The 23,883-nt window shown below is 37.9% G+C and overlaps 1 protein-coding gene across 1 annotated transcript in view; it reads left to right on the top strand.

Moving 5' to 3' along the window:
- LOC127489508 (uncharacterized) overlaps positions 1–23,883 on the top strand; it is a 708,234-nt gene that overhangs the window by 387,777 nt on the left and 296,574 nt on the right. Inside the window, exon 3 of the mRNA XM_070065671.1 lies at positions 4,733–4,861. Within this exon, the coding sequence (XP_069921772.1) occupies positions 4,733–4,861 (129 nt within the window). The remainder of the gene's footprint in view (positions 1–4,732; positions 4,862–23,883) is intronic.

Here is a 23,883-nt window from a genome sequence, read left to right as displayed (position 1 = left end):
GAACCCACAACCTGAGATGCCTGCAAAGTGCTCTCTCTGCAGGTTATTTGCTCCAGCAGATGTTATGGGAAGCAAGTGTGGCCTGCATGCTTTCTGCAGACTGAAGTGAACTGTATTTGGTACCTTCTGTGTGCCAAGTTCTGACATTACTTATTTGCCACTCTACCTAATTAGCCTTGTCACTCCCCTTCTTCGTGGAGGAACGACACTAAACCCTGCCTAGGCTTCATATCCGAGTCACGGCACCATTATGTCGCTCCCCCTCTTCGTGGAGGAACGACACAGGACCCTGCGCTGTTCTTTCGTCTGCTCGGCCCTTCCCGGGTTTGCTGCTGGTTCTTCCCGGGTTGGCTACTATCCCTTCCACCTCCGTGGAAGGGCAGTTCCCCCTGGGCACATTCCCCACTTCTGCAGGGGAGCGGCACACCGCCGGCCGGCTCTCTCGGGGGCTGCACAGGGGTTCCCCTTAGATGTTCCCCTTAGATGTTCCTAGTTCATGCCGTCTCTCGTCTCCTTTATAGTCCTCCTCTGCCAATCCCAACTCGGCTGCCCACACGCCGAGTACGCTGCTCTCCTCCAATCAGGAGCAAGTCCTACAGTTTATTGGCTGAACTGGAGGCAGCTGTGTAGAAGCTGTTTTCTTCTCTCCCAGCGCCATATTGTGGGAGAGCAGATGCATAGAATAAGTCTTAATTCCAGTAACTCAGTCCAGTCCGGGTTGCTCCCCACAAGCCTCACCTGGAACTCTGGGCTCTCCTGCTTTGGTTGGGTGCCTGGGTAACCAACACACCCTGCATCTGCCTCCAACTTTGGGAACATGTGTGAACACAGGGGAGTGAGCACCATCTGTGCACCAGGCACACATGAATGCATGCACATGTGCTTGCAAGAATACCTTTGTAAATGAGGCATACATCTGTGTGTTAATGTACAGGTATGAGCATATTTGTGTGCTAGGAACATATCTGTGCATGTGAACATCTGCATGCCAATACCAGACACATGTCTGTGCATGCACATGTATGTGTGTGAGAGAGAAAGAGAGCACATTTGTGTTATAGGTACATACCCACGCATACACATGTGCTTGTGTGAACACTTCCTTGTACCATGCATACATATGTGCATACAGGTGTGCCTATATGAACCCTTATGTGTACCAAGTATCTTTACATGCAGCAGCCTCCCAATGTCCCTCCAAGTGTGATGCTACTATTTAAACCATTTTCTAGATGAGCACAATTCTCAAGAGGGTAGGCAGTCTTGACTAAGATCTCTCTGCTGCAGTGAGGAACCCAAGCCTTAGCTGTGCAAGCAACTCAAGCCCAACACTTGAGCCCCAGTAGAGACTACTCCACCAATACTCACCTAGTAAGTGACATATCAAGGGGTCCTTGCTCACATTTGTCTGTATCCCACTACACTGATCCATAAACTTTTGAGGAAAGAACTCCCACTTGCTGACTATGTCACTCCTATCACTGACAAATATTTGTCAAAATGAGAAATAAATTGACAAATTTTCTCAACAGGTACTGTGTTCAGTTCACTGAAGTCTGGTTACTCACCCGGAAATTCGCTAGCCCAACAATCTCCCATGACCCACTGTCCAAATGAGAGCCTCACCCAAGTGCCAGTTCCCCGAGCTGCCTGTAGCATCACACCTCACCCCCCTGCCTATTCAGGCTCTTTCCACTCTTGACTTTCACTGTTGCCTGTTTCTTCTCACCACATCAGGCCAAGTGTCTGTCTCCCACCACAAGATCTCAGATCATAGATTCCCAACTTTTCTCCAACTGTCCATGAGTCACATAACCTGAAAATCTAATAACTTGTATCAGGATGTCCCTCTCTTCACACGACAAACAGATGAAGTCAAAATTCATGGCCTTGAATACTAGCCACCTTCACTCTGCTCCACTCACTTTTCTACCAAACAGCCTTTTCCTTCACTCAACTGTCACTTCCCCATCTGCACACCTGGATATGTTCTTTCATCACTTGGACCATGATAGTGCCTCTCTGACCACTGCTAACATCCAACACAGGCCTCCACTCCCTTACATCATTCAATGCAAGGGGTCTCTCAGGCCTCTCAGTTCTTGTACTTCCTCTTTTATACATGAATTTACTTCTTAGAAGGTATGTGCTGATTTATTTAATAACCTCAAGTGCTTTCTAAAGGAATTGAGACCATTCCGAGCTTTATTATCTTTGTGTAAACTTGCATATAGTTGCTATTGCCATTTTGTGGTATTTAATGTAGTTTTAGGATAATGACTTCACATAGAGTTTTTGGCAATTATAATCAAGGAGGAAGCCCTTTTCATATTCACTTTTTTACATAAGGCGCATAAGCTCTCAAAGGTGCCAAGTTACTCTCCCAAGATCACACAGCTCATAAATTTCCTACCCAGGAATTGAACATCAAAAGCAATGTTAAGAGGGAAGTTTATAGCAACCAGTGCCTACATCAGGAAGCTTGAAAGATATCAAATAAATGACCCAATCATGAATTTCAAGGACCTGAAAAACAAGAACAAACCAAGCCCAAAATTGGAGGAAAGATATTATTTATTAATAAAATTAGAGAAGAAATAAAATTTAGACCAAAAATATACAAAAGATCACTGACAACTGTCTACTTGTCAAAGCCAACATACTGAACCACTTCAGGACTTCCTATCACCCTTCTCTGCAGAAACAGCAAAACCAGCCTGCAGCTCATTTTGTTCTACTTTGTCTCTGACTGATCCTCATGCTTTCTCTTTCTACTCAGGTTTACCACTTGTGTTTTAAGAATTTAGAAAAATCGTTAAAAGAGAAATATCATTCAATACACATCATACTGAACATTAGAGCTCAACAACACAGCACACTGTAAAGGATCAGTTGCTTGCCCTCATGATCATGTGGCTTATTGCCACTGCCCAGCATTGCAAGAGAGTATCATAGCATAGACTACAAGCCTAAGGAAAAACCACAATTAAAACTGGAAGTATATCTTCTATTGAATATGTAACATTTTTGTACCATCATAAAGTGGAAAACACCTAACTGAACTCTCATCAGGTGAGAAACATTTCTATTCTATTTTTCTTCTCTCCTAAAACTTCATTTTAAAGATTTATTTATTTTAAAGTCACAGAGAAAAGGAGAGAGAGAGAGAGAGAGAGAGAGAGAGATCTTATGTCTGCTGGTTCACTCCCCAGATGGCTGCAGTGGTCAGCACTGGACCATGGAAAATGTGCATTATACAAAAAAGTATACATAGATTTCAAGTTTTTGCACAAAACCATGATATATTTGCTGGAATTCCCTGCACAAGTGTGGGAGACCTGGAGGAAGCTCCTGGCTCCAGGCTTCAGATCAGCTCACTCTCCTCTCTCTCTCTCTCTCTCTCTCTCTTCTGCGTCTCTGCAACTCTGCCTTTCATAAAATAAATAAATCTTTGGGAAAAAAAGAAAGAAAAAAATATTCCAAACACATAGATGTTTTGCAGATGTACTAAGGTAGAAATAAGCAGAGAATATTTTCAAATTGCTTATGAAAAGCCCTCATTACATGGATGATGGTGCAAGTTGACCGGAACTTGAAATATGAATTAAGTAGAATAAGCCTTTCATAAACAGATGTATATATCCATAGTATTATTATAATAAATTAAATCACATATGAAAATATAATGAAGAACAAGGGAGATACAAGAAAAAATGCAAGAGGTGGTGAACATTTTTAAACAATCCATGTAAATTTTCCAATTAAGTGAAAATTCAAGAAGAAAATCACATGACCATTTAGACTGAATGTTGAAAAGCATTTAAAAAATCAGTATGACTTTAAAAAAACACTGCTAGCAGTATAGTAAAAAAGTGGCTTCCTTACTCTGATCGAGATTGTTTAAAAAGTATCCTACAATAAACAACACAATAAAGACAGGATCGTTGACAGCTTTTTCTCTAGAAGTAAGCCTAGAGCAGGCGCCTCCACTATCTCCAACTTCTTATTGGAGGAGTAGTGGGGGGGGGAGGGGCAAAAAGAAAAAATAAGGTGTAAAGATTTCTAAGCAATAAAATGTCCATATATTAGTGATATTTAGAGGGAATCCACAAAATCTAAAAACAGATACAACTGATAAATCAATTTAACAAGATTGCTGGAAAGATCAATATTTTTGAAATCCACTAGATTACCATACACCAGCAAGAAACAAATAGAAAATATTAAAGGTGAGTATGCAGAGTAGAAAGCAAATACTGACAGGAGAAAAGGGAAAAAAGGATTAAATCATGGGATGTCTTTCAGTTTCTTCCAATCAATATTAAAAAATAACACAAACGACCCAAAAGGAAAATGAGTCACAATATGAAGAAAATGAAGCCCAGAGACCGACGCACAGAACTGTGACTCACTGAAGCAGTTACTGCACCGAGAGCTCCAGCAGGGACCCATCAGGGAGGACAGGGCCACAGGAGGGACCCGGCGGGTGCAGGAGCAGAGGGGAGAGGCCTCCCGCCTGGGGAGGTGGAGTCCGACCTGCAGCCAGGCCTCGCCTCCTGCTCTCCCACCCAGCACAACCTGAAGTCAGGGGCCCATTGCCGTGGAGGATGTTGATGGACTGCGTCCTTTGTGAGGTTGTGTGCGCTCATGGCCACGCACGCTGTCCACTCAGACACGACGACGTCCAGGTCACGTCATCACGCGGGGTCCTGACGTCACAGTCATCTTACAGTTCTGGGCAGGAGCGAGGTGCTAGGAGACGGCTCTGCAGGCGCGAGGCTCCTGAAGCAAGTCGGGCTCGGTGGCCTCCACCTTCATCACCGGGGGACGCTGGACACCTGGAGCTGAAAACCGCGACGTGGTGAGTGTGTGCGCCCAGGTGTCGGGAGAGGCGTAAAGCAGCCGTGGAAGCTGCTGAGAAGCTGGCAGGACCCGGGCCTCCCAGAGCTCGTCTCCGAATCTGTGGCGCCATATTGCCGCTGGCCCAGCGCTTCCCTTGGTCCCCTCAGACCCGGGGGTCGGGGTCTGGACTGGCACCCGGGACCCCTGACGCCCTTCCCCTTCCCTGCTCTCAGCGACTTCTCGGCCCAGAGACTTCCCTGGGCAGCTGTGTGGCAGCAGCCCCGCGTCTCCCCGACTGTGCAGTGGGCACGGGGTGGTCATTAGGGAGAATGTGGGCTCCGTGTGCGGGGTGTGTGTGGGACAGGAGCTGTAGTTTGTGCGGCCCTGGGCTCCTCCTTCCTTCCCTGCCGGGACCTGATTCCCCACAGTTTTCTAAATAGGTGGGCAGCAGGGTCTCTTCCAGGATGCTGGCCTCTCAGCACATCTGTTTCTAGGGGGTCTCAGTATTTTCTGTTTCCAATAACACAAGTCACCTGGGGTGGGTAAGGCTAAAACAAAAGTTCTGTTTGACTTGGCATTTCTGTTCAGGTTTTAGAGGAGCTCAAGTGCCCTGTAATTTGACACTTGGTTATCATCTTAGCCTTTACACTTTCCCTTGACAGCCTGCTGTCTGCATTTGCACTTTTAACATAGATAGTTTTTCTGCTCAAATTTATGAGTATTTTAAAAATTATTCTGTTCCATAAAAGCCTTTCCAATCACGAAGATATGTCTACTGAGTTTTTTTGAATTTATATTTTGATATGAGAGCCTGGTTCTTTTCGTTTGTTTTGCTTTTTCAAGACTGTTGGATATTACTGACAACATTTGTGTTAATTCAAGGCATGCAACATGATGTTTTGATATGTCAGGAAACTTTGAAAAATTATGTAACATTTACATTTTTTTTGGAAATATCAACAATCCTTTATTAGCAAACTTGTACGGTTAACTTGCTGACCTGGCTCAAAACAGCATTGCTAACAAGTTCAGGGTTGGAGGTGCACATGCACTAAAGACTGTCTCTGTAAAAAAGGATTTTAAAATTCCCTCTTCTTAAGCATATTTTTTTAAAAAAAATCTCCAGTGTTGCAGAAAAAATACCACAAAGTGATTTCAGTCCATGAAAAAAATAGCACGTGGGATATATATATACATATGTGTGTGTATAAGATATATACTATATACAAAAATAAAATACATATTTGTAATATTGAGAAAAGTTAAGAAGGTTAATTGGAAAGTTATATCCAACCATGAATTGGACAACTCACTGTGGCACATTGATCAATTTTTCCTTAGTTAGTCTATAAATTTGACACTTTGTAGCCGAAATTGAAGAGTGTTTGTAAAGTACACGGCAAATCAGACATAATGACCACATGAAAAAAAAATTAACAACGTTAGCCTCAAGAATATTTCAGAATTGAGCATTCAAAGAAAAATAGTGCAACCTAACAAAGCATCCAATATTCACCATATTAAAAACATGAAGCTTCTTCAAGAAGGAAAAGATGTCACTGAAGTATATTCAGTGTTCAGAAATAGAATGTTCTATGGGGGATTTAGTGTGTTACAAAAATTCGTAAAAATAAGTGGAAAGTCCTAGTGGAAAGCAACAAAAAGGCCAAGTGCATTAAACAAGACTAGCAGGCTAAATTGAAGTCCTAATCAGAGGAAATGGAGCATTGATAAATGTAGGTATAGGTTTGAGTGTGTCTCCAACAGCTTTAGAGGAAGAAATACCGTTTGTACCTTCAACTAAATGCAATATAGCAATATATGAGTGTGAAAATAGTGTAGCTCTGTCTTCAGGCCCCATATTTTAGCAAGACAATTTATATGTTAAGGCTTTTTCTTTTTCAAATATGCTTTATCTAGAACACATGCAGTGACTTACTAACTTCTTTTGCAAAATAAGATAGCACTTTGGGAGAAAATTCAGCCTAGAAGCCCTGCACTGGAGGCCAAGACAGAAACATCTGCAGAGTCACCCTGACATTTCCATTGGTCCTGCAAGCAGAGGCAGGACAGTAACCCCACATTTTCAAGATACCACCATGTAGAATGTTACAAACTTGGTTTCATTACATTTAACAAGGAGGTCACTGACTGGGAACACAGGCCATTGTCACTTCCTCCAGTGTACATAAGCAGGGCCCTGGGTCAACAGTGGAGAATAGATGAGACTTGAATCAGGCACTCTAAAGTGTGATGAAGTCATCCCAAATGGTGGGTAAATCCCACTGCACCACAACACTGCCCCTGGAACCCTTACTCTGTCTTGGTAAGAGCTGCTATGATTGTTGTTATGTTTGCTGAAATTTTTTCTTTTACATTTTTAATATAATTGTAATGATCTGATTTTCAGCCACTTTGCCCGTATTCACTCATTTTGTCATTGTTTCTTCCACAGAATTACTCATGTTTATGGTAATAACTAGTTTTTCAGGACAGCTGAATACCTTTTTAAGTCTTTATATTTCTTTTCGAAATTGTAGCTATCAGCAGTGCATATTTGTAATATCTTAGTCTGAATCAACTCTAATACTCTTAAACATTTTACCAGTTTGCTTAACTCTTTGATTGTGGAGTCATCAACTCTCTCAAAATTCTTTATCACCTGGAAACTATCATGTACAGTTTCAGAGACATTGTTAGTCCACTGTAATTATTCACCCTAAGTAACTTATTTTTTTACTTCTTTAGATGTTCATGGAACTAATTTTGAGTTTATTGTTTCTCTAAGCATAATCTAGATATGGAAGTCTGTGCTCTCATATATTGTAGAACAAGGCATGATCTTTTCTCAATCATGTTTCTTTTTTTTTCATGTTCTCTAATATAGATGTAATTGCAGTGAACAATAACAGAAAGTTCTCTATCTTCTTTTCATACCATTATTATTCATTTCTTGTCACAGTAATCACAACATACATTATTCCATAACATATACATCTCTTTTAATTGCCTTTGCATCTAATGCTATACCCTGTATTGTTCACTAACATCCAAGTAAGCCAATGGTGATCATATGAGCTGTAGCAATCTTGGTTTGCATTTTCATTGTGGTATCACAAACTTGCTCAAAATTCTGTAAATTCTGTATACAAATTTTTGAGAGTGATTGCCACAGTATTCTGTTCCACACATTAATTTATCTTTTCCCAAATTTTGCCATTGAAATGTGTAATTTTCCATCATGTATTTCTAGGCACTGGTACCATTCCTATAATATACTGTGTAAAGTACAATTATCTCTTCACAACTTAAGACATTCTATTTACAAATACTTTATACTGTTTGAAATGGATTCTTTTTTTGCCAAACTCCCTTATACCTGCTAGTGATTTTATTGTAATTCAAATGAAGTTATTTAGTTTTACTTACAGTATTAGTGGTGTATTTTATATTATGAGCATCCTTTCTGGTTTTGTGATTGCAGTTATTGATATATGGAGTTTTTTTATTTAATGATTTATTTATTTATTTGAAAGAGTTACAGAGAGAGAGACAGAGACAAAGAGAGACAGAGAAATAAATATCTTCCATACACCGGTTCACTCTCCAAATGGCTGCAATGGCCAGAGCTCAGCTGATCCAAAGCCAAGAGCCAGTAGCTTCTTCTGGTTCTCCCATGTGAGTACAGGGGCTCAAGGAGTTTGGCTGTTCTCCACTGCTTTCCCCAGGCACATGAACAGGGAGGCAGATTGGAAGTAGAACAGCTGGGACTGGAACTGGTGCCAGTATGGGATGGCAGCACTGCAGGCCAGGGCCTTAACCTGTTGTGCCACATCATCTGTGCCAAGTTTGTGTGTATTTAATATCCTTGTTGAACTAAATCCTTGTATTGTGACATTCTGGCTTGACTTTCTTTCACAGTGATGACATCAAATCACTCAAAATTCTGTTAAGTTTTGCTGGCAACATTAATGTATAGTCTCTCTGAACTCTGTTAGGGTAAGCTTAATCTTACACACTTTAAAGTCACACATTTTTAAACTTGCTTAATTTTTATAACTCCAAAATTATCATTCTCTGAATTTTCCCAAAATGTAGCTCTAGATATACTTCCTCAGAATTTCTCTAGTAGGTGGAGTGAGTTTTATATTCATTGATTTTTCTTCTCACTTTATATAATTACAATTAAGTATTTTTCACCAAATTCCTTTATTTTTGCATTTTATAAAATTTAGTAAATGTAAAGTAACCTTTGATTTTAGAAATTTTCTGTAGTCTATATATCTTTAGATACTTGGATAATTCCTTTGAGATTATTATCTAAAGTGGCTTGAGAAAAGAGATTAGGATTATTTTAGTATGCTTTTCAAATGTAATAGAATATTTTACATGAAAGTCATATATGCATGTCAATCTCAAATAAAATATTTGTAACATGAACATACTGTTCTTTTTGAGTTTTGAAAGATACTTTGCCCATAAGAAAAATACTACACAAACACTCTTTTCATTCAGTACTTGAAGGAGGTTTCTGAGAGTCATGTAATTTGTATGCATGCCAACAGTGAATGCTGTTAACATTCAATAGATCCTCTGTTTAAAAAAATGCATCGTTTTCTTTTAGAGGGCTTTTAAGATTTATCTTTATTTCTGGGTTTATGCAGTTTAATTATGATCTGCCTTAGCATGGTGATTTTTTTTCCATTCTGTGATTGGAGTGCAATGACCTGTTTCATTCTTAAAATTTATAGTTTTGTCAGCCAGCGCCACGGCTCACTAGGCTAATCCTCCGCCTTGCGGCACTGGCACACCGGGTTCTAGTCCCGGTCGGGGCGCTGGATTCTGTCCCGGTTGCCCCTCTTCCAGGCCAGCTCTCTGCTGTGGCCAGGGAGTGCAGTGGAGGATGGCCCAAGTGCTTGGGCCCTGCACCCACATGGGATACCAGGATAAGTACCTGGCTCCTGCCATCGGAGCAGTGCGGTGCGCCGGCCACAGCGCGCCAGCTGCGGCGGCCATTGGAGGGTGAACCAATGGCAAAAGGAAGACCTTTCTCTCTGTCTCTCTCTCACTGTCCACTCTGCCTGTCAAAAAAAAAATTATAGTTTTGTCAAAACTTTATAATATTTTCTAATGATTCTTTTCATTTTTGTATTATATGTTGTTACATATCCTTTTTCACCTCTGGTTTTATTGATTTGGGTCTCCCTCCTTTTTTGGTTAGTTGCTCCCATGGTAGATCTATTTTGTTTATTTTTTCAAAAAAACAGCTCTTCATTTCACCTATTTTTTGTTATTTTACTGGTTTCATTTTTGTTTATTCTCTCATTTTAATCATTTTTTTCATCTTATTAATTTGGCTTTGATTTGTTGTTGTTTTTCTAGGTCCTTGAGATGCATTGATAGCTCATGTATTTGGTATCTTTCCAATTTTTTCATGAAGGCACTGATTGCTATAAACTTCACCCTTAACACTGCTTTGGCTGTATCCCATTCCTTTTTATATTCTGTATAGATTTCTTGTATGACCCACTGTTAAATCAAAAGCATGTTGTTCAGTCTCGATGTGTTTCCATATGATGTAGAGAATCCTGAGTTGTTGAATTCCAGCTTTATTCCATTTCTCATCTGAGATGATGCATGATATTATGTCAAAGTTTTTGAATTTGCTGAGACTTACTTTATGACCTAGCATGTGGTCTATGCTTTTAGAGTACCAGATAAATCAAGCTAAGATGGCATCTGGAATTAAATTGATTTATTGTTCGGGAACAGTCTCAAAATACATGCCAATCATAGCCCTGAAAGCATTTGCTCATTCTAGTCAGCATTCTCTTTTTGAAGTCATCAAGTGGCTCACATTTCTGTAAGTTGTCTCATTCCTTCCATGTACATGATTGTACAAAATTGTGTCACTACAGCAGACCCTTTCAGATGTTCAAGTTAATGTATTCTGTTTACAATTTGTTATTTTTTAGTACTCAGAAATCAAAATTTGACCATAAATATTTATTGGTCAAGGTACTTGTATGCTCACTAGAAGTTAATATATTAGTCAGCATGGTCTTTTCCAATTTAGGTTCCTGGCATTTTTATTATTTTAATGTAATTTTAAATTTTGTGTTCCTCTATGCCATCTCTATATGATTTTGACTCTTTTTCTCCCAAATTACTGATTTGTACAATATGTAATCAAAATGAACTGTCTTATATAGAGTGTATATCTCTTTATTTTGTCTTAGAATTTACCACTGGCACCTGAATGTGTAATTAATAACCTGATTTATGACAATACTAGCACAGGGAAACAGTAGGTGCCATGGTTTTGTTTATGATTCTGTGGTTATAAATTCAATTTAAATGCTGCAAGTTGTCCTAGATACTGTCATGAGTACAGGATTTCAGCACCTTATGGGCCAGTACCATCATGGTCATCAGCATGGGATACTATATCTTTCTGGATATTACTGGAGCTGTAAATTATTTTCTGATTTCAGAAATTTTCCAAAATACATGTCCCTGCCATTCTACAATTTTTCCAGTTTATTCTGGACCCTTTTATAGAAATACCCATCCACATGTTTGTCTTTAAATTATGTCTCACACTATAATACTCATTGTTACTTAAGGCAAAGCAAACTTTTCCCTTGCCATGTGCATCAGGTTTGTATTTTTATTTTCATTTTTAATTTATTACTTTGTGTATATCAATATCCACATGAAATCTAATCTTAGCACTGCCAATGTATGGCCATTCTTTTGGGCATTTACCTAATAATGCCATGAATTTACTCAAAATTGTTCAGGTAGTATTAGTAACCTCCATCTTCATGTTCTATAAAAACACTTTTGGACATTACATTGTTTCACTGTCAAGGACACATATGTTTTATAGTTTCTTTATTTTTAGAGACTCAAAATTGGCATTCATTTTAAATTTTCCATGCATTAGGTTGAGACACTGTTATCTTGGCTCTAAGATTATTGAATTCATTGGCATACAATTTCCTTGATTTAAGAAAGTACACATTTTCTGTAGCTTAAATGTTTATTTAGGGCTGTTTTTACATCTTCTTGTGGCCTTATTTCTGCTTCTACCAAATTTGCCATTGGTATATCCAATAGTCAATATACCACATATATAAAATTGTCACATTTCTCTACTTATCATGTTGTATTTGATTTTGTTTACTGTAGCCTGAGTAAATAGTCAGTAATCTAATTTGTGCCTTTTCTAGTGCAGGAAACTTAAGGCTACCATGATTTTCTTTATCATTGTTAGGGCATCAACTCTTCAATTTCTGGAAGTTGTCCAAACAAATTTTATATTCACAGTACCTGAAACAAACTAGGGTTGTTCCATCAGTCTCATTAGCTGGGGAGTTCATTTTTAGCCTTATAGACATACATGGATCTTGAAATTAACCATTTACTTTGGAAATTTAGGTAAATTTTTTTGAACCTTGAATTCACTGAACTCACTCTTTTTCACAGATATTCTAGTCTAGGCTAATCCCAGCCCTGTGACCATTGTCTATGATGATTTAAATTTTTATTGTGAGATCACCATCACACTCAGCATTCTATAAGTTGTCCTGGAAACATTCAGGTATACAGTGTCTCAGAGCCATCTTAGCCAAGCATAATCATTCTCTCCTCTGAAGGTAATATATATATATAATCATGAAAAAAATAATAAGCTATATGTAATATGTGTTTATATATGTTTATATATGTGTTTATAAATATATAAATATAAACTTCTGGATTTTTATAGAACTCTAAATCATTGTTTGATTATTGAGTTTTTTGATTATTCAAATTTTGCACTGTGTGTCTAGATATTGGCACATTTCCTGACAATTATGTGATAAGTGTCAGGATCTTGATGAGGTTTTGACCTCAAGATTGTATATATTTATCTAATTTTAGAGGTTGGTAGAGAGGGAGAAATGGAAACTATGAGCTACAGCTGGAGGCTTGCTCCCCATTCTTGTAATGACCAGTAGCTAGATTATTATGGAACTCTAAATTATACTTTTTAGATAATAGATTTTATATTTATGTATACATTTCTAAAGTTTTGTTCTATATACAATATATAAATAAACTATATATATATATATATATGGGCTATTTTCCACAAAAATCTCTTTAATGTGCTTGTCACATTAATATTGTTACTCTCAGTTGATTGAATGTTACTCATAATTTTGAAAATATAATATAAATTTTATTCTAACCAATACACCTCTTTGTATATCTGGTTTTGTCTTTGAATATATTCTTATCACCTGTGTAAATGATTAGTAGTGTAATGAAAGCCCATCCTAGAACTAAAACTATCCATATGTTGCTTGGATTTTATATTGAAAGATCATAAACATACTCAAAATTTTATTAATTTTGTTGGCTATTTTTATGTATATAGTTCATCAGAAAGACTTTTGGCTCCTATTCTCATTCTCCCTTTTTAGGTAATATACTTTTATCTTTGGTAGTTTTGTGCATAAGTGTAACTGTAGATGCCAGTATCTTTCATTTAAGGGTTTTTTTTTTTTTGTTATAAATGGCATATATTCCTTACTTACAATTATTGATTTCTTCTTTTATTTCTCAAGTATAATGCAAATTTAATACATGTTGGTTGATCCAATCCTGTTGTATATGCTTGTTATGCTATTGCTGCTACATTATTGCTGTCACTTCCAATAATCAGATTATGGGTTATATCCTCATCTTTTATTACTGTGACATGTATACATCATGATGTAGTGTATGTTCATCCTAGCACAGAAAACTTAGTTCATCCTGGTTTATTTTTCATTGTGGTTTCATCAATTTGATGAAAATTATTATTTTTTTTCATTTTCCTTATACTGTTTATTGAACTCTTTTACTTAATTTGGGGCTAACTTTACAAACAATAATTAAACTGAAAGTAGATCTTTGAAAATTTAACAGTGGTAATGGGAGAGGGAGGAGGATGAAAGGTTGGAACCTGGATGAAAGGGAGGGTAGGGTGAGAAATATCACAGTGTTTCTAAATCACTACCTATAAAATACATGAAAATTGTATAACATAAATAAAATTTTAGAAAAAGAATGAAAATAAAATTATCAGGATTGTGAAGAGAGATATATGCACAAGGATATTCACTTGATACTTCCAATGGAAATAAGCCAAAAGTTGAAAATGATAGAATAATTAAAGAATTAAGGCACCAAAAATATTCCTTGATTTACCTTCCTTGATTTTAAAATTTTTCTCATGGTAAAAATATTTACTGGATTATTTTCACCAAATTCCTTCATGTCTATTGATCACTCTATTATGTATCCTATATTCTAATTACAATCATCAAAATGTAATTCACGTGTAAAATGCTCATTTTTAATTGTTGTCTTTATTCACTGTGTGACCTGTTTATATCATCAGTATCCTATTTGAGTGGCTTCTTCTTATGACATCAACATGATGGAAATGTTTTGAATTTTCTCTGCAACTATTTCATGCCCCATATTCTCAGGCCATCTTAACCCAATCTTTCTCAGTTCCTAGAGGATTTTTTTTAGCTTTCCTGGAATTCTGGAGGACTATAAAATTTTAATTTTAATTTTCAAGGATTTATATACAATATTTTTCCATCAATGTTTATCTGGTAATTTTCAATACTTTTGCTTTATTTCCATTCATTCTTTGTTTTTTGCATTTTAAAGAATTCAATGGACTATTTTTTATGAGATGATTTTAATGTTCTTATTGTAGTTTCACTCCTATAAAAACAGTTCAAGTCATTGTTATCAAAATATATTTGTACCCTGATAGAGGTACTTTGTATTTGAATTTGAATATTGTCCAATTATATTATCTAATCACAGTATGTACCAATGCTAGCACCGTGAACATGTGGCCATATTTGTTGGCTTTTTATTGTGTTGTCAGTTCTCTCAAAATTTTGTAAGGAACCTAAGAAATTTTTATCTTCAAAACATCCCACATCCATCTGAGACCAGCATTCTCTTTTCCTCTTTCAAGGATGTTTTTAAGTCTTTTTGATTTTATGGATTTTCTTGATGCTGGTGTTCCTTTAAAATCACTATGGAAAGGAAATTATCTTTTCTGGATTTTAGTTTCTGAAAATTTCACATGGTGTTTAGATGTAATATTAAGGAATAATTGTTCACTAAAAATTGTCACATTTTCTTGGCATTAATCGTGTTTTTTTTTTTTTTTTTTTTTTTTTTACAAAATTACTCTATCCACTTAGAGTTGCCACCATATCATTTTTGTCATAGCATTTAAATTCTTTTTTTCTTTTGCCTTTGAATTTAATGCTTTCACTCATATATAATTTCAGTTTAGGTATATTGGTTCTTGCATTATGAATATGTGGCTTTTTCATTGTAGGTTTACAAGTCGCATGGAAATTTTCTAGGTTATCTTGGAATCTTTCCTGTACATAGTATCTCTGAATGGTCTAACGTCAATGTACTGCTTCATGCTATCAGAATCACACAATTTTTTGCTATTTGGAAGTTTGTAGGGATCTCCAAATTTATCACTACTGTTGACATTTTCAATAGCATTATGTTTTTTAACTTTAATTTAATAATTATAAATTTCCAAAGTACAGTTTATGGATTACAATGGCTCCCCCCACCATAACTTCCCTCCCTCCTGGAACCCTCCCATTTCCTGCTCCCTCTCCCAGTCCATTCGCATCAAGATTCATTTTCAATTATCTTTATATACAGATCAATTTAGTATATATTAAGTAAAAATTTCAACAGTTTGCACGCACACAGAAACACAAAGTGTAAAATACTGTTTGAGTACTAGTTATAGCATTAATTCACATTGTACAACACATTAAGGACAGAGATCCTACATGAGGAGTAAGTGCACAGTGATTCTTGTTGTTGATTTAACATATTGACACTCTTGTTTATGGTGTCAATAATCATCGTAGGCTCTTGTCATGAGTTGCCAAGGCTATGGAAGCCTTTTGTGTTCGCCGACTCCAATCTTATGTAGACAAGGTCATAGTAAAAGTGGTTACATTATCTTAACTTCCTGTGATATGCAATCATTTTAAAAATATGATTTAAAAGACTATTTTCACTAAATCTCTTTGTTTAGTTGACACTTAGTAATTATTCATACCAAACTGCTCAGTTTTATCCTAATCACAATTTATCCAATGATATGAACATCACTTTTCATTTATTTTTATTTGATTATATTTCTTCACTATTTTATAACATCAGTCAGTACCTGAGTTGTAGGCAAGTGTTAGCATTGTGGGTTACTATTTTTACTGAGAGTTTATTAACTCAAGGAAAGTGTCTAAGCTTTCCTGTCTATTTATTTATTTATTTATTTATTTTTTTTTTTTTTTTTTTTTGACAGGCAGAGTGGACAGTGAGAGAGAGAGACAGAGAGAAAGATCTTCCTTTTTGCCGTTGGTTCACCCTCCAATGGCCGCCGCGGCCGGCGCGCTGCGGCCAGCGCACCGCGCTGATCCGATGGCAGGAGCCAGGAGCCAGGTGCTTTTCCTGGTCTCCCATGGGGTGCAGGGCCCAAGCACCTGGGCCATCCTCCACTGCACTCCCTGGCCACAGCAGAGGGCTGGCCTGGAAGAGGGGCAACCGGGACAGAATCCGGCGCCCCGACCGGGACTAGAACCCGGTGTGCCGGCGCCGCTAGGCGGAGGATTAGCCTAGTGAGCCGCGGCGCCGGCCTCCTGTCTATTTAAAGTGCACATTTTTTTCTGTACTACCTATGTTCAGTATATTCTTTCCCCCATTCAAGTTCTTTCCCTTCACTGCATGTGGATTGTGATGAGATTCAATTTAACATTGGAATTGAAATATTCCACAGTGTCCTTCTAGATACAGTTGTCTTAAAGTTTTCTACTGATTTACGGAGTGATGTTTTCTTGATTGAAAATCCTGAAGCTCTATATTTATTCTTAAATAAAATTGTGATTGTTTCTTTTTTAAAAGAATTATTTATTTGAAATGCAGAGAGAGAGATTGAGAGAGAGAGAGAGAGAGAGAGAGATCTTCCCACCCTCTGGCTCACTCCTCAAATCATGGTTGTGGCGACGACTGGATCAGGAACTAGGAGCTTCTTAAAGATCTCCCACAAGGGTGTAAGTGTCCAAGCATATGGACCTTTTCCACTGCATTCCAAGGTGGATTATAAGGGAGCTGGATCAGAAGTGGAGCAGCCAAGATACGTTCTGTTATGGGTTCTAACAAATTACTCGTTCTATTGAGAGTAATCACATTATATATTATTAATGAGAATGTAAATGATTTTACCTCTGTCATGTCATAATTACGATTGCCTGTGTACGCTATTAGTATAACAATTTCTCGCAATATTAACACTGTGAATGTGTGGCCATAAATGTTAGCTTTTTCCTGTGTGATAATGAAATCAGGAAAAATTCTGTGATTTACAATGACATCTTTCATGACGAGTTGATCAGAGATTTCTAGATCTGGCGTAGTAATTTATGCTATGATCAGAGATTTCTAGATCTGGTGCAGTAATTCATGCTATGAAACTCATATATTGATTATAGTCTAAAGATAATAGATAATTCATAATAAATTATTTATTTATATTTCTTATAGCTATTGTTGATATTTAGTCTTAATTTGCAATATTCAAACCTATGTTATAATATTAATTCATTTTGCATTTCAAAATATTACTATCACATGTATATTATCAATACTCTACTGTCTACCAATGCTAGAATAGAGAACCTGTGACTATCTTGGATGGGCTTCTCATTGAGACCTCACCAACTGGAGGGTGTTTCTCTACATTCTCCTGAAAATTTTGATGGTCACATTTTCTTTTATTATTTAAAAATCTGAGGAGGATGTAGGGAAAAAGGGTGAGAGAGAGAGAGACAGAAAGAGAGAGAGATCTTCCATCTAATGGCTCACTACACATAGCTGCACCATCCAGGGCTAGACCTGACCAAGTCCAGGAGCAATGAAATCCATCAGGCCCCCATGTGGGCAGTGCCAGGCAGTTAAGTATTTTAATATCATCGCTCCCAGGCACACTAGAAGTGATCCGGATCCAAAACAGTGGAGCGAGGACTCAAATGGGAACTCTGATATGGGATGCAGTGGGATGTCCTAATGCATCATTTTACCAACCTGTACACATTTTCTTAGACAAAAGTAATTCTTTTCCTTTTCAAGGTGATTCATTCTTTGCCTTCTCTGAAGTTTTAAAGGACTTCAAATCATATTTATATTGTTTAAATTAGCAAGTATAATTCTTGATACACATTTCTTTAATATTTTCCTGATAATTGTACTGAATTTAACATTTTGACTTTTTTGTCATCATCTAATTATCATTTATCTCTATAGTTTTTAAAAATTTATTTGAAAGTCAGAGTTACACAGAGAGAGAAGGAGAGGCAGAAAGGGAGAGAGAGAGGTCTTCTATCCTCTGGTTCACTCCAGAATTGGCTGCAGTGGCCGGAGATGTGCCGATCTGAAGCCAGGAGCCAGGAACTTCTTCCGGGTCTCCCACCCAGGTCAGGGGCCCAAACACTTGGGCCATCTTCTACTGCTTGCCCAAGCCATAGCAGAGAGCTGGATCAGAAGTGGAGCAGTTGGCACTCCAACTGGTGCCCATATGGGATGCTGGCACTGCAAGCAGCATCTTTACCTGCTATGCCACAGAGTCGGCCCCGAAAGATTTATTTTTAATTCCCTCTTGAAAATCATAGTGTGGAACACCCTGGAATATTATATCTTTAAAATGAGTAATGACATGTATTCATGATATTCTGAAAAGGAAAATTCATTGTAGTAGTAGCTCCTGTGGGCTAAATCTAGCTCATTTCTATTTTTGTAAAAAGTTTTATTGGAATACAACCCCATCTATTTACCTATAGCTTACACATATTTTAGATGACAGCAGAGGCACTACAGTCCACAAAGTCAAAAATACTTTCTACCTGGCTCTTTATAGAAAAGTTTGCCATACTAGGTTAAGATTAAAGATCTTTGGGGGCCAGCACTATGGCTCATTTGTTTATTCCTCCACCTGTGGTGCCGGCATCCCATGTGGGTGCCGGGTTCTAGTCCCAGTTGCTCCTCTTCCAGTCCAGTTCTCAACTGTGGCCCGGGAAGTCAATGGAGGATGTCCCAAGTGCTTGGGCCCCTGCACCCACATGGCAGACCAGGAGGAAGCACCTGTATCCTGGCTTTGGATCGGCATATTTCCAGCTGTAGTGGCCATTTTGGGGCTAAACCAATGAAAGGAAGACCTTTCTCTCTGTCTCTCTCTCACTGTCTAACTCTATCAGTGAAATAAATATGTAAAAAAAGACTAAAGATTAAAGATCAAAGATATTTGGATATGTTCTTGTAGGTTTTATCCAACATTCAGAAATGTTTACAGAATATGTAACATTGTAGGCAAGCCCTCAATAAATTAATTTAAAGGTCTATTATTTGAGCATTCATACATTGGAAACAAAACCCAGAAATCTCATAACTAGTCTGTTGTTTTGTCAAAACAATCCCCATTATGTTTTTTTTTACCTTTTATTTAATGAATATAAATTTCCAAAGTACAGCTTATGGATTACAATGGCTTGCCCCCCATAACGTCCCTCCCACCCACAACCCTCCCCTTTCCCACTCCCTCTCCCCTTCCATTCACATCAAGATTCATTTTCAATTCTCTTTATATACAGAAGATCAGTTTAGCATACATTAAGTAAAGATTTCAACAGTTTGCTCCCACACAGAAACATGAAGTGAAAAATACTCTGTGAGTACTAGTTATAGCATTAAATCTCAATGTACAGCACACTAAGGACAAAGATCCTACATGAGGAGTAAGTGCACAGTGACTCCTGTTGTTGACTTAACAAATTGACACTCTTGTTTATGGAATCAGTGATCACCCTAAGCTCTTGTCATGAGCTGCCAAGCCTATGGAAGCCCCCTGAGTTCACTGACTCTGATCATATTTAGACAAGGTCATGGTCAAAGTGGAAGTTCTCTCCTCCCTTCAGAGAAAGGTACCTCCTTCTTTGATGACCCATTCTTTCCACTGGGATCTCACTCGTGGAGATCTTTCATTTAGTTTTTTTTTTTTCCCCCCCCAGAGTGTATTGGCTTTCCATGCCAAACATACTCTCATGGGCTTTCAGCTGGATCCACATGCCTTAAGGGCTGATTCTGAGGCCAGAGTGCTGTTTAGGACATCTGCCATTCTATGGGTCTGCTGTGTATCTCACTTCCCATGTTGGATCGTTCTTTCCCTTTTTTATTCTATCAGCTAGTATTTGCAGACACTAGTCTTGTTTATGTGATCCCTTTGGTTCTTAGTCCTATCATTATGATCAATTGTGAACAGAAATTGATCACTGGGACTAGTGAGATGGCATTGGTACATGCCACCTTGATGGGATTGAATTGGAATCCCCTGGTATGTTTCTAACTCTACCGTTTGAGGTAAGTCAGCTTGAGCATGTCCCGAATTGCACATTATGTTTTATATATGATACATATAATACATTAGAAAAGTTCTTATCAGAGGTGTGCATATGATTCCACAATATCAAGGGTTTTGTGTAGGATCTAATTCCAGTGAAGTTCTTACAAGATAGAAAGGATGCTATGTTTCAAATTTGAATATATCTTACTAAATTACCATCTAAAAGAATGTATTAATATCATTAACTAATAGTGTATGAGAATAACATTAACCTCACATTTCCAGCATATTTGATTGAGTCAAATCCATATGATCAGAAAAAATAATTTTTGTTCACTGTATATTTTGTTAGGATCTATTTAGTTATGTGAAAGTTACAGAGGGAGAGGGAGAGACCCAGAGAGAGAGAGAAAGCTTCCAACCTACTGATTTACTTCTCTAATGTCCTCAATGACCAGGGATGGGCCAGGCTGAAGACAAGAGCCATGAGCTTCCTCAAGGTCTTGCACATGTGTGGCAGAATCCCAACAGCTGGGCAAAGTCTTTCTTTGTTCTAAGGCCATTAGCAGAGAGTTGGATCAGAAGTGAGCAGCCAAGACACCTACTGCACCCATATGGGATCCTGGCATCACAAGTGGTGGCTTTACCTTCAACACCACTAGGCCCTTCGTTTAAATTTTTTAATGGTTTAAATTCTTTATCTTTTGCAGAACTTCATAGTACAAATTACAAATATCTGCAGATGTTTCCACGTATTTGTTCTAGCTTAATTTGCAACTTGTGTATAGTGAATTATAATTCCTAAAAATATGGGAGCCATGATGAAATAAACCTGCTGTAGGCTTTTTTTAATGAAATACATTGTTCATACCCAATAAACTTCATATTTTTCAAAATTTTTTCAGCTGTTAATCTGTTTATGTTTTCATTGAGTCAAATTGTATGAAAATCTTTGCAATTCATTATTTGATTTGCTTGAACTTATATCAAAATATTTGATATTTCAGTGTGTTTTATATATTTGAACTTCTGTGGCCTCAGGCCTCCTTCTTTTGTAGTAAGGTATGGTGAGCACTTGAGAGAGAGGGTTATGTACTTGTATGTGAATTCTTAATATAAATATATATCTGTCTTTTTCACTTCAAGTTCCTAAGTGGTAATTCACAAATATGGTTATATAATAAATATGGGTCTTTCAAGTTTTTGGATCATTTATGAATAATAAATATGTACTTCCAGCATGTAACGCTTACTTTTCTTGTACTTAATTATAGTTTGTAAACACCAAACATCTCAACTAACTGTATTCTTATTGAGTTAATTTTACATGCTTATTTAATAACTGATACAAAAGACTATAATTTGTATGTTGAGATAGAAGCACAACAAATGAAAACTGAATCCACCACTTGAGATCTAGAAAGTTACAGGCACTGTATTTGCTTGCATACAAAAGAACAAAAGATTTTATTTTACTAAAAATAAACATATAATCTTGTTACATTTGAAAAAAGCATTTTCAGACAAGCTCCTTAACTGACATCTGCCTTCCTCTTTATTTCTACTTTCCTAAATAGGCATGGAAGGGATCTTGCCATTCTCCAATCCTCCCACTACTGGCTCTTGCCAGGAACCATGTATTTGTAAAGCAAAAGTACAATCCCATCTGAAAGCATAAAATGTAGCAAAAAAATGGAATCTTTCTTCTGTACTGGAGCAAGTGGGAGACATCTTCAAGAAACCATGAGTTCCCCCTTTTCCTGAACTGGGAGGGTTTCTCCGTTTATTTGCTCAGGTTCTATCAACTTAACAATGTCTGCAGCAAACAAATGAGCGTATGGCTCACAACACACATTTCACATTACATCGATTTATGGGAGACAAATTTCAAAGGATATTTTTGTCCAAAAGTAGAAATCATTACTGAAATTATACTTGAACTTATAAAATGAAACACTCTAAAATCTTGAAACTGTATTTAAAATAAATATCCAGGTTAATTTTACAAACTGCATTGCAGTTACTCTGGGTAAATATAAGTCCTATGATTACATAGCCTACATTTTCAGAGTCAACACAAAACCAGAAAATTAAACTGCCACGTACAGAACAGTGAATCCCTTTCAGGAAACAGCCACTGGCAGTGAGGCCGGTGGCAGGGGCAGGCCTGGAGAGGAGTGGGAGCAGGGAGTCTCTGGGACCAGGCCCGCAGCACCCACTTCCTGCACCTGGGGAATTTGCTGGCAGAGCCTGGCAAGGTCACAGTGCCCCTGCAGCTGTCTTGATCTGCTGGGAGGCTACCATGCCTGGGCCATACCCATGCCACTGAAACCGAATCTCAGAGCATGGACCCTGTTGCTACCTTAGCACCATCAGCTCCTACCTTCCATGTTCCTGGCCCATAGGTGGTTGCTGGCCCAGGACACCACATGGGTCACCCTGCACAAGCTGTGAGGAAAGCTTGGTATGAGACAGTGTCATGAGTTTTAGTGTGATGCAGCCCAGAGTAGAGGGTTGTCTGTACACCGTGAGTCACTCAGAAGCAGAAAGTCCCTGAAAGGGGTTTGTGGATCTGCAGTCTAATCAGGGTTTGCCTCCAAGGCCTCAGGAAGTAGCCAAACCTTACGGCTGATCAGAGCCATGGGCTCACTCCAGTGAGACCTGGTCAAGGGCAAGGGGAAGAATCTCCAAGTACTGCTGGCCACGCTGCCCACAGTGCTGTGTGCCATGGCAGCCGCCTGACTCCACGGTGCTGCTTCTGAAGAGGTAGTGCCCGTACTCCATGCTGTAGAATTTTTGTTTTTGTTTTGATTATACGAGAATTGGATATGCGTGTCTTTTTGGTAGCTTTTTTGTAACAGAATGATGACAGAAATTTTGTTCTCCAAAAAGGTCATCAAAAATTAAAAATGTTTGTATACATTTAGTCTTTCATCATGTGCTTTTTGCTGCATCTCTTGTAGAATTTGTAATGCTATATTTGGTTTTCATCATATCTGAGGATCACTTGTCTTTTTGAAAGGATTTATTTACTTACAATCAGAGTGACAGAGAGAGGAGGAGACAGAGACATATATCTGCTCGTTTGACCCCTGGTGTGGCTGCAACAGCCAGGGATGTGCCAGACGGAAGCCAGGATCCAGAAACTCCATTCACTTCTCCTGAGTGGATGGGAGAAACCCAAGGATTTGAGCATCATTTTTTGCCTTTCTTGTTCAGTTGCAGGAAACTGCATGAGAGGAATGGTGTGTCTGGGTCTCTAACCAAGCACTCATATACAGGATGCTGGTGCCCCACGCAGCAGCTTAACCCACTGCTCCACCATTCCTGTCCCACAAAGATCATGTTTTCCTATTGCATTCAGGATAATAAGCTTATTTATTTCTATATCTTGATTTATTGGAATGTTTTTCCCCTTACTTTTTTTGATGGAATAGGTTTCTTGCCTATTTCCTCTTTGTATTTTTGGTTTGTTTCTTCAGTCTTTGTCAAACTATAATCTGTTTTAAATTACAATATTAAACAAAGTGCTTATTCAAAACAAAATA

The sequence above is a fragment of the Oryctolagus cuniculus genome, chromosome 20 (assembly GCF_964237555.1).
Source record: "Oryctolagus cuniculus chromosome 20, mOryCun1.1, whole genome shotgun sequence".
NCBI classification, from domain to species: domain Eukaryota; kingdom Metazoa; phylum Chordata; class Mammalia; order Lagomorpha; family Leporidae; genus Oryctolagus; species Oryctolagus cuniculus.
This window is presented reverse-complemented; position numbering and strand designations above follow the sequence as displayed.